The sequence below is a fragment of the Polyodon spathula genome, chromosome 3 (genome assembly GCF_017654505.1).
Source record: "Polyodon spathula isolate WHYD16114869_AA chromosome 3, ASM1765450v1, whole genome shotgun sequence".
Taxonomy (NCBI): Eukaryota; Metazoa; Chordata; class Actinopteri; order Acipenseriformes; family Polyodontidae; genus Polyodon; species Polyodon spathula.
Window position 1 is genome coordinate 92157546 of NC_054536.1, and position 12753 is coordinate 92170298.

The following is a 12753-nucleotide window of genomic DNA, read 5'->3' on the forward strand; positions in this document are numbered from 1 at the left end:
GCTCCCCGGCCAGCTCTGGTTGTGCAGGTGTGACCTTGTGCATGCCTGCGTGTGTAAATAACATTAAAATTACAAGCAAGAGGGCGAGAGCGGCAGTGACATCACAGAGCAGAGGAACTCCCAAGGGGGGTACCCTAATGGAATATTTTCCCTCAGTCTAATAATACAGTTCATATTGACTTGAGGTAATTAGTGGGATCATTAAAGCAGTTTTCCCGGCGTATTTGGCTGCCTGATCAGATTAGTGAAAATGTTCTTCAGAACAAGCCCTGTGTGGTCTGCTAGAGCAGAAGGAAATACAAAAAGCAACAAAACAGATTTTTTGGAACGATAAGCAGAGCTGAGTTTGCGTTTCTGCCTTGTAAAGCCAAGGGCCTGATCTTTATTAAAGCAAATAGGGACAGGGAGCAAAAAGGATCATACTGACGTTTTGCTGCTGAAGATTTTGGAAACCTAAGAACCACCGGTCGTATCGTCTGGGGTCAGTTTTTTTCTGGAAAAGGGAAAGAAACCAATTCTGCCTTTTAATGGAGTTGTTATTTTAAAGAGGTTAGAGCTTATGAACCAACACATTAATGTACATGTGTAGGACCCTGGTTCAAAACATTTACATGTAATAATACAGCACATTCTCTTTGTTGCCGTTTCCCAGGAAACCTGATAATCAAGCAACCAGCTTAATAAATCAATGAATAAAGAAATCTTGCCTTTCCTTCTGTTGATCTAGTCCACTATCTGTGACATCATCAATTCAGAAAAAGGCATTACACTCATTGTGAGGGTGTCGTTTCTTGTTTCTTTGACTATAAAATCAATCAAATCAATAGATCAGGACCTCCCTTTCCAGTCCAATTACAATTATAGTGCATATTATAAAACATACATAAATAATCTTGGAACCCCTCCAAATGATCTGGTCCATTCAAATTTCTGGATTTTCTTTTACAGTATTGAATCATGCATGGTAATTTTCTGATGGTCGGACAAAGAATTCCTAAGCCTTTGCTTAAATGCTCTTTCCATGCAGGAAAAATGTATACAATGAAAAAAAACAAAACAAAAAAAACCCACACACCTCATCACCCATGTAAATGGATACAGGGAGTGCATAAGTTAGGCACACAAAGCACATCACATTAAGTATTACTTGCTAGTCGTGCACCATCAGTCCTTGTTATAAAACCAATAATACATCTGTTTACTTCACAATCTTTGATATAAGACCTCAACCTGTCCTCTGTGCAGGACACACAGATCGGAGCTAGTTCATAAGGAGGGTTAACTGTTTTAACAAAATATTATATAAAAGGCTATTTTGGCAGCAGGGAGACTGGCTCCCAATTCCCAATAGGCTCTGGTGAGCATGCTCCCTGCCCGGAATCCTAACATGCCATGCTCCCTCACAGATGGCAGACTTTGACAGCTCCCATCCGTGGCATTGATACTCCACAGTTCTGCACAAGATCAGTGACATTCCATCTCATTAGAGCCATGCTAATTATCACAGTTAGTTTCAGGGGGAAAGCATGTGTTGCAATGGTCAATTTGAAGGAGTCTGTGCATCAACAAACAGGTAATAAGGACCATGCTCCTCATTATGTGACAGCAGGCTGCCTGTGATCTGATTTATAGAATCAGATACACTCGGGATGAACCAGGGCATAGGAACATGAAAACAATTTGTATTAATGAATACAACTGACTTTTTTTTTTTTTTTTTTAAATAACGTTTCAGTAAAACCAAATCGCTCTATTAGTCTTTGCTCTACACAATATCCGGTGAGCTCTGCTAAGAGAGGGTTCTGCAAGACAAAGTTCACGGGAATGTCCTTCGTTTGAGCCTCGTTGTGGTTTCTTGTAACATATATCTATCTCTCCGATGCCAATTTGATCAGCTCCAAGTTATTTTATTAATCTAGCTAACTGAAATGCAGTCAAATGATCCTTAAGGAAATGCTTCTAGATAACACCCATGTTACTATTACTTAATTTGTGGTCTGTGTATGTTTCCTGTAATGCGTCATCCTAAAAGCTAACCTGCAATCGCTTAACCCTGCAGGATCCCTAGTCACCAGATGCTAAAATGAATCCCTCAACTCCAAAGAAGGAAAAAAAAAAAGACACTACTACCAGACAAAGTAAAAAATACATTTAATCTTTATTCACAATATACCTGCCACATCTGGAATAACTTCATTAAACTAACAAAGCTGTTCCACAACACCTGTCAAATTTTTATATTGGGTTTTGACATCTGATATCTAATTGCCAGTAGATTCCAGATATAAGAGTATATTATCAATAAAGACACATACACACACACACACTCTACAGCACAAATTGTGATAAAAACCTGAAATGGATAAACTTTTGTACAGAGAGACCTAATCTAACATTGACTGGCCCCCAGTGGAGACCATATGACCCAACACAGGTTCAGCGCACTGTTCTGGGTCTACTGTGATCTCCGGGGGCTACAGCAGTAAGAGAGGTGTTCTCGCCCACCATCCCTGTGAATGACGCATGGTGCACAAGAACACAAGTGCCAGCTTCTTCCCCAGCATGCCAAAACTCAATTCTGCGTGCCACGACTGAGAATGCCGGTACTGGATACAGATTAGATATGCACATGCTGCCTTCTGCTAGGGTTTCAAGTCAGCCCCCTTATGTATTAGGAAGTGTCCCAGCTGCCCACAGAGTCTCTATTACTAGATGGAGCTTCTGATAATAAATCTCTCAGGCACCCTTTTAGCTACATAATTAGCACTGTTCTTACCTTCAAACCAGAGACAAATGGGGAGATCATGGCAGATGTGAAAGCACAATGCGTTCACTTTAAAGTGATCTTTACAAAATGCCATCAATCTTTAAAAAAAAAAAAAAAAAAAAATGCACACACATGATTAACTTCTATTTTTGTTGAACGATAAACTTCTAGGGACCTCAAACGCCCAGCTAGATTAATGGAGAGTTAATGCATGGCAGTATATAGAGCTGTTAATGTTTAGATCCTTAAAATACACTTCCTAGTAATCTTCAATGCTAATCTGTTCCATCAGCAAAATATCCAGATATTCTGAAGCAGAGAATGCTTGAGAATTCAGTTTGATTAGACTGAATTTTTACACGAGTAAGGCGTGGTATATATAAACTACATGAATATAGGAGATATACAAAATCTTTATTAAAACTGTAATTAAAAATAAATTTCCTGCAACCCCATTATTAGAGATTTAAATGACAGTAATTTTACAAGTACAAGCCATGATTCATAGCTGGGATGCACTCTCTGGGATAGATCACAGTACCGTGATGTATGCCACACCAAAAGATATGCTAATGTAAACACACTTGTTTTATGTTTAAACAGCTTTTGCTGTTCTGAAACCCACAATAAGGAGACATGTCATTGTAGAAATGATTGGTTTGACAGCAATTGGAGGTTATGCAACTAGAGTACCTTGTACATGCTTAAAACATGAGATTTTTAAAAATTAAATCAAGATTTTGAATAACTAATCCTCACTTTTGCAGCAATTTTAGATAACTGTCACAGACGTGTGTTTTTACAGATTTGATACAGTGCTTTAGAGGAAGCTTTGTATTAAAGAAAACGACCTTCCTTCACCCTTTAAGGACTTTACTCCGTTAGCGCTTTTCAAATTGAGTCTGAGCAGAAGCAATAACCAGCATCAACGTACCTGGCTCTTAGAAGCTGCAACCTTAGCAAACAAGGCTTGGGACACTTTAGCCCTCTTCATTTCTTGTTGTATCTCGTCGTAAATGGAAGAATTAATATTCAAGACACAGCTGTCTGTTTTGCCGTTCCTTTCTGTGGAGATCGGAGATGGTATCACCTAGATAAAGAAAACAATGGGATCGCTGAAATACACTTCGGAAAAACTTCACCTAACAAAATCTGTCAATTAAACCATAATGATACAGTAATTGGATTAGGAAGCATCACCACATATAACATTGATCTGCCTTTCACTACAAAGCTACTAAATAATATACATGTTTTTTGTAGTTTAACAAAAACATATACACAACAGGTTAAAAAATGTATTTGCATTTAGTATATGTATTACTTTAGTATTTTTTTGTCAGGGAAAGCTTTTGGCAAGGGTTCTCTCTATATCAACTACACTTTTCAACTAATACTATGCATCCATTTTTTGATGTTCTTGTTTTTGTACACATGCAAGTCACCTACCTGGATCCTAGAACTCCAATCTTCAGGTCTTGTATTACTGCACTCCTCTCTTCTTGGCTAGCATTTAAAAAAAAAAAAAAAAAGTATACATATATAACACATTATATATCTATATCTATATATAATGTGTTATTTTTTTTTTTTTTTTAAGTGTTTTTTGCAATGCAATTTGATTACTCATATTACACACACACACTTCAGTAAAAGCAGCTCAGTATTAATACAAAAACAAAATACCTAAACCAGTTCTTCAGAATACTACAACCAAAATGAAATATATATTCCACACTGAAGGTATTTTAAAAGATCCTTACTACCATGCATGTAATACGGGTCACCAGGGATATACTGCAAGTGCAGGAAGTACCCTGACCCTGGATTCCTGACTGAAAAGCAACCTGCCTGCACTAAAAAGGCATGCATTTGATATTTTAAAAAGGAATATCTTGCAGCACAACTTTTCATGGCAACTGGGAATCCCACTGTTAGTCAATTTCTGGTTTGGCTGCTATGGAAGTCGTAGATAGATTAACTCATGTACTTGCCAATCTACAGCTGTGCTTGTAATATACCTTGAGACTTGTGACATTACCTCAGCATCATCCCCAGGAGAACACAAGGTTGAAACTTCAATCGAGTCCTGTGAAGAAGTTGCAGCTTTGTATTCTCTGGAGTATGATACTATGCCAGTATTAAACACCGGGAGGGTATTTCCAGCAACAGAATGACGGTCAGGCTAGCAAGTAGAAGAAATGCAGTTCTATCCCCAGAACATGAATAAGCAACAGCAGATTAAATAAAAACATCCTTATAAAAAAATAAGCATTGATAAAAAAAAGTTTCAGACCTTGACAGATTACGCAAAACAAATGCATATTGCAAACTGAGGACCAGTCCACTTCTAAGTCAAACTTGCAAATGGTGAGTGTTTTTACTGATAACAGTACATTTAATACCTACATACAAAAACTTTGTTTTTCTTTCACCAAGCCCTCATACTGTAGTCTACTGTATTTCTTGCCTTCAAAATAACCGTCTTTGTACAAGAGGAAATGTGATACTAATTACAGCAGGTCTACAGTAACTGTTGATCAGCTAGCAGACTACTTATCTGCATATGTCTGATGCACTGGAAAATAATAACCTGGGAGGTGGGACTTCCTCCACACATAATACAATTATGAAACCTCAAAGGGCCTTGGCTGCTTAATGCTACGTATTTGAGCTCCTGACAGTAAGAAGCTGGCATGGTTGGACCAAACACATATACACTTACTGCCTTTGTTTGAAGAGGTCCAGCTTACTGAGATGTGCTGTGGTAGGTGATGGGATAAAGACTTAAATGAACAGACTTTCTTCAGGTTCAGCAGCTCAATATCAAGGTGATTCCTGAAGCTTCCTTCACAAACACAGCAGTGTTTTATTTTGGCGAGACCATGAGAGCAGCTACTTAAATATTTTCTGTCTCCCTGGCCATAATTAAATCAGCTAGTGCAGCTGCATTAGACAAGACCCTTCTACAAGACAACCCTTATCAACCTTCCGGTGTTTCCAGGCACAGTCACATGGACAAAAGGAGTATAAAACAAAAGCAAAACACACAAAATAAAAACAAATCAAAAAGAGACTTAAAAAAAAAAGAAGATTTTTTATTTACTGTTTTTTTTTTTTAAGTTTGGAGGCAGAACTAGTGAAATTGTGACCTGCTCAATGCTTTTTCAGGACTGCAACCAAAATTGCCTAATTGAGGACTCATAGCTTAGTGGAGTTCTATTTGTTACCAGTTTTACAGCAGATGCACGGAGAGGGAAAGAAGAAGGCTGTGTAACTGTAACAGTTTGATCGAGACAGGGTGACAGACAGCCATTAGCTTTGAGGACTATGGTACGTCATACTACTGGCAAAAAATAATGAAATAATACACCCTGACATTCAGGAAATCTGGCGTGTTAAGAGCAATCAAAGCCAGAACTGTGCACACCCAGATGCCTCATGTTTGAAACCCGGTCGAGCTGAATTACTAGCGTGCCATTCTGAAGATCCCACTGAGATTTCCGTGTGGAGCTGCCACGGACAGAAAGAAAGAAAGACGACTCCACTTAATGAATAACTTCGGGATACCGAGAATAGCAGAAGCAACTATAAAAATTGTATCACTAAATTAATTAGGCTGAAAACACGTTTGCTTTCGTCCCATATGCCCCATTCTTCAACGAAAGACTGACTGACTACTTTAGGTGACTGCCACTGTACCAAAACACAGGCCTTTCTGTGGCTTACCTGTACGGGGCGATTGGGAGTAGCGCTTACAGGAGGAGCAGGTCCCATGGCTGAGGTGGCAGTCAGGCTCCTCTCCCTCTCATCCTGGTAGATGCGGTCCCGTTCTGCCTCTGGCAGCTGCAGGAAGTTCTGCATTGCCCTCAGGTTGACCAGCAGAGACTGAGACGCAGTCTTGGGGTCCTCTTCCTTTCGGAGGATTTCTGAGAGCAAGCCCTTTTGTGAAATAAATACAGCGTCAATATGTTAAATAAAATTTAAAAAAAAAGAAAAAAAAGAAAAAGAAACCCTCAGCGCTGTTTTCCCACAGTATGAACTAGCAGACTGACTCGCTGATCATCCTCCTTTCATTTGCGCTACATTTCAAAATTGAACAGTCAGTCCTGTGGAAGAATACGTTAGTAATTTTGTAGGAAGGAAGAAAGCCTGCATTGTGTCCTTAATTTTAAAAAAACTTCTCCTTTACATTCTGAATCTGGACAACTGGTATAATTTATTTTAAGGACCTAACCTACCATGAAATCCTGACAATCAAACAATTGTAGGAAGCCAATACCAAACAACATCTCTGCAACACAGGGAAAAGCGTTACACTGGAGTTTGTACTTTTCAGTATGAACAGACAGAGCCCAGATTTAAAACAATTCAATCGGTATACAAAATTCTAACGTTTCTTCTTGTTCTTTGATAGCTCATGGCTCACTTGTTTTGTTGGGAGGTACTAGAGGCTATGCTCTTTTGGCAAACATAACTAGTTAGTAATCACTTGTGTTTGTTGTAGTTGTATAGTTATATCTATCTTAATATAGATATATATAGATATATAACGGAATATATAATATTATATAGTATATATATATATATATATATTATATATATATAGATATGGCAATATATATATATTAAATTTTTATACACATTAACATATTAGAAAAATAAAACACATTTCAAAATAGCATTTGTGGCAATACTCTTAAAGGGACAACTTTGATTGAATTTACATTTAACTCAGACTTTTCCACATAGTTTTTACTGTTTTAATCAGGAGGCAAATACTGGTTGTCTTGGCAGTCCCAACAAAATGTTTTTCTTTTTATTTCTTTCAAACAGGAAGGGTTTGGCTTTGCAGGTCATCTTTTTTGTAACGCCAGTAAGGCTCAAGTTAGTAGGGCTGGCATCTGGGAGTACACACATGTTCTACAGCAGGCATGGCTGTAAATACTGCACAGAGATATATGGCAATCTCAGTGACAAGGCTTTCACCCTCCCCTCAGTGCTTTACAACAGTATAACTAAATACAAGTCGATTCAGGAATCGAAATAAGACATTGCGTTTCAGTTGTAGGTCATACTAGCTGTCTTGTTTATATTACAGGACAATAACATGGTTTGTATTCTATTGTAATTATAAAATGATAAATAATAAATGAATTTAAGAATGTTTTTTGCCGATGACAATGTCTTTTCATAGTTGAAACACAGCTCTAATTTCACTGATGCTGTCACAGGTTAATAGGATATAAGAATATGCTTGTGGCATTTATTGGAATTAAAATAGAACCCCGATAGGTTTAAATGGGAGGCAATAAACTCAAGTGCAGATTTGCGAGTTGTGTGGTCATTATGGAAAATAAAACATTTGTACTGTACAACATTTCAACCTGAACTGGTAGAAATGTTAACTTTATTTTATTTTAAACAAAAAGCAACACATAAATAAAAAGAAAATAATCACAAGCACACACACATTTCCTTCAGGCCTAGCTGCAGAAGTGTCATTGGTAACTCCGTCTGTGGCTTGCTGTGTTAAGCCCGATTTTGGGATGGATTCACTGTTGAAAGCAGTCATTAAAGGCTGCTCCCCAATAAAAAAAAAAAAAAAAAAAAAAAAAAAAAAGACGATTTTTAAAAGTGGGAAAGGGTTAATTCAAAACGCCCTACATCGTCCTCCAAATGTGCCTGTCTGGGTTTCTGATATTACTAATCCACTGGATTTTTTTATAGCTCCAAACCAATAATCTGGGAGATACAAAAAAAGAATAATAATAATAAGAAGAAGAAAAATAAAAAAAATAAAAAAACACAAAACACACAACTCCAGGCAGGCCCTCACTGAACAGGATATGCATGTGTGCAGTTCTAAATTTAACTAAACCCTTAATTAAACTAATAATTTGCTTAATTAGACCTTTTTACTTATTTTCAGCTCTTAAACAGCTGCAGATTTCAAGTTTGCTATAACATTAAGTAACTTGAACTCTGCTACTTTTTAGGAGCCGAGAACAATTAAAAAGGTCTAATTAAAGCAAATTAAAGAGTCTCGTTAAGTAACAGAGCTCAGTTGGAATGAAAAGAAGAAGACAGCGGGGGTCCCCAGGACAAGGTTTGGGAAGCCTTGGGTTAACCACTAACCCCAATAAGCCACAAGGCTACTAATACAAAGACACTGTCATTTCTAGTTTCCTTCATTGTATGATCTGAACCAACATGTATATTGTAAAATCCAACACACAAAGAACAAACAAACAAAAAAAGACAGGTTAGACTACTCTTGGCCATTTCAAAAAGTTTTTTTCCCTTTCTTTCCCCAGTGAAAATACTTCACCAGGAAATTACCAGGTTTTTTACCAAAAAAAAAAAAAGAGACCAGTTTACAAGTCTACAAGTAACATTCACAAGAAAGTAGCACAAAAATGTACAATAAATATTATCAGAGATTTCAAAAGCTAATTTCTCATGAATTCTTTTAACTGTAGATAAATTAAAGAAGCGGCCAATTTGCACAAAAATGTCTGGTATCCACTTATCTCCTCTTTGAATGAAATCGCCGATTCCAATAGATTCTATCAACCTCACAGAACTTCAAAGCTCCTGCAAAGAAATGTGGTTTGCTGTAATCTCCTAAAAAATATGCAGCACATCTTTAGACGTTATCTTTCTCTTGCCATAAACTGAGATCACCCACCAGCCAGGATGTTTGCCAGGCATACTGGAGCAGAGGCATTCTCACCTGACGACATGGCAGTCAATCTTAAGGAATTAAAGATGGATTGTTTTAATAATTAATTGGAACAACAACTATGTGAAACACAGCTGGTTAACTCATCAAGGCTACAATGAAGAAATAAATCAACTCCGTTTAAGAGACATAATATAAAGGGGATCTAGATTTGCCATCCACTTTTATTTGTTTTGTCTGGGATTGTATTCTGTCGAAAGCTATGGACTAGTATCATAAGACTGAAGCGATTGTTTAAATGTACACATCATTTATTGTTAGGCCTCCCCTGAAGTTCCAAATCCATGACTAATGTGCATCCTTTCTTTCATACACAATGCTAGTTTAGAGACACTTTTTAATTTTGCCCTAAAGGATTTTTTTCCATTTTTTATTAATTCAGTTTATTCATTTTTCAGAATGGTGCAGTCAGTCTTTGGAACATCTACAATCCCCCCCCCCCCCCCCCCCCTTCAATTAAATGGAAACTCTGAGGCCTGACAGAGTTCACATCTGATTACAATCTCCAGCAAAACAGCTTGCGGTATGTGCATGCAGCATTGTAAGAGCTCATTCAACTCTCCTACCACAGTTAATACAACTAGGATTTTCAGTATTAACTAAAAGTATTGATCTATTATTACACACCACGTTATTCCTCAATACTCTAGAGCAAACACTGACACGTTCTAAAATATGCTAATTATTATCTTTAGTTGTTTATATAAAAATAAAAAATTAAAACCACAAAGCCCACATTAGCTAAAAATTGGTCTTATTTTGCTTTTCTCTCTTGGGGCCCATAAAAGCAAAATATCAGAAAGAAGATACAAATCTCAACTTGTTTGATTTTCCAGTTTGGAGAAGATTAAGATTAAAGTGAGAACCTAACCCCCCTTTTTGCATGTATACGGAAGAGGTTCTCTAGAGATACAGGTATATGTAAACATGAGCCACATAGTTACGCATGTAAGCACAGACAAACAGGCACCACTTTATAGCCACAGATTCTGATACAGAGTCCTGTTTAAACATGTACACAGTCAGGATTAATTCTCAGCGGGGGACAGCAATGCTACCAGCGGCATCTTCAAGAAAAGGGCATGAACTATCCAAAGCCAAAGGCTCGGTCAATCTGTCCTTCTGTGGCTCTTTTAGCAGATAGGGCTTTTTCAATGTAACACTAAAGTGGAGCAAGGAACCCACAATGTCACGATCCTCAAGGAAGGCAAACCACTCCAGGTTTGTTTCAACTATTTGCCTTTATTTATTTATTTATGTATTGTTGCCTTGTGATTATTCACACACATAATAAAGTCTGAAGCTTGAAGTGCTGTTTTACCTGAACTGAAAAGCAGTGCCTGCATAAAAAAAACTAAATGGTAAGAAACATACATAGACAGAAACACTACAGGATTGGTTTTGTTTCCATAAACAATAAAGTCACTATGACTTACATTTCACTGCATGCAAAAACAGCAGCTCACAACAGCGTTTCATCAAAAGTGTACAAGTGGATCTAATATAGCTTCCAAAAACTCAGACAATCAAGTGTCAGTACTCTGAAAGAGGCGGCCGCCATTACCTACATTAACATCACGTGGAACTAATGAAGGATATGAAGATTAAGCATTAGTTTTCCCTTACAACCACCAGACAGAGTGCTCAGCTGTGGCCAAACGTTTTGCACCACCTGGAATTTTAGGACTGAGACATCATATAAAAACAATATGAACATAATTTAGATCTTTTATTGAACATTATGTAATCATAGAAACTACAAAATGATATTGCAAGTGTCTACCAGAAGCCATAATAGTAGTACAGTATTAGATTTCGAAAGGTCACAAATGCCAGTGTAACATTATTCAGCACGTTTCATTTGATTTTATGAAGCAAAATGAGTTAATTGTACAGTGTGATGCTTTTGGCTACAGCCGTAGTTAGGATTCCATCAGTCTCCAAAACTTGTGCCATCTCCAGACACCTTTCACTGGTTCAGCAGTTCAAGATATTGAAGTCCTAATTAACGCAATATACTCAGACTGACAGTGCTCCCAAAAGACTGGCACTGGGAACAGCTGTGCTTAGCCGCTATGCACCTTTGTGAGAGAGTAACAAAAGCATGAAAAAAAAAAAAAAAACACAAGTTCAAGGTCTTACCTGAGTTCTATTAAAAGCCACACGTGCAAACACAGCCTGGGAGATCCCTGCCCGCTTCAGCTCGTCACGAACCCACTGGTAGACTTCGGAAGACACCTCGCTGTTGGAGGAGACCTGCTGTTCGAGTGGTTTGTTCAGCGAGCGGCTCACGGGAGGGTGGTTTAGGTACTGCTGGCTGAGAGACTGCTGAGCCAAGAGTCTGTTCACTGCATACTGCTGGTTTAGGAGTTGCGCCATGACGAGCTGCTGGTTGACCAGCTGTGGGCTGATTGGCGTGGATACAAGTCCGGGGTGCAGGCTGGGTAGCTGGGCCCGCACCGGGGGCTGCCCGCCGTGAGAAAGCTGGGCTGGGGAAGGAGGCTGCTCAGCTGTGCTCCCTGGGATTGGCTGCTGACTGAAATTCACATGGTTAGCGCTGGGCGGAGAAAGATCAGAAAGGCTTTCCATTTCAGCTGCATGGTAGGAAAAAAAAAAAAAGAAAGAAATGCATATTTATAAAAATAAAATACTTTTGAACTGTTTCAACACTACATACCATGTTATATGTACGTGAAAGATAATTGGGGTCTCTGGTATTCTCATATATAAAATGTACAGTTCTATTGTGTTGAGTGGTCATCACTCTGTAGTTACAGGGTGTGCCAACAAGCACATTTACCTTGAAGTGTTTTGTCAGCAGGTATTAAATAAATCCATTCACCCATATGTTGATTTTAAAACAAGAAAAACATTGACCTTCCATCACCCTAGCAATTGTGTACCAATCAATGGCAATAACTTCTGCACTGCGTGTTTTAAAAGCCATTTGGAAGCGAATTTCTCTCACCCGAGGCGCTGACATTTTTACTGCCGTACCAAGGCCATAATATGCTGCAAAACTAGTAAATGTAACCAATTTGCCATGTAAACGAGACCTTCCTTCAACCTAACTGAAGAGCTACAGCTGTGGAGACTGGGATATGTATTTCTTTGTCAAGTTTAATCAGAGATTACATCTTGCCTAGAACTACATTCCCACAATTCACTCCAGAGAACATATTAGAACAAGGAAAGTAAAATAAAAATGATTTCAAATCAGAAGTATAAAAAGAAAGTAGAG

General features: G+C 38.1%; 1 protein-coding gene across 6 annotated transcripts in view; it reads right to left on the reverse strand.

The window, feature by feature from the left end:
• The window catches only part of LOC121313655 (DNA-binding protein SATB1-like), a 48034-nt gene that overhangs the window by 8118 nt on the left and 27163 nt on the right, over positions 1 to 12753 (reverse strand). For 5 of the 6 annotated variants that reach the window (XM_041246413.1, XM_041246415.1, XM_041246410.1 and 2 more), the window contains exons 8-12: positions 11655 to 12106; positions 6497 to 6709; positions 4217 to 4273; positions 3702 to 3857; positions 428 to 493 (exon numbers count right to left, since the gene is read on the reverse strand). In XM_041246413.1, the coding sequence (XP_041102347.1) occupies positions 428 to 493; positions 3702 to 3857; positions 4217 to 4273; positions 6497 to 6709; positions 11655 to 12106 (944 nt within the window). The remainder of the gene's footprint in view (positions 1 to 427; positions 494 to 3701; positions 3858 to 4216; positions 4274 to 6496; positions 6710 to 11654; positions 12107 to 12753) is intronic. The other variant, XM_041246414.1, reaches the window with a different exon arrangement.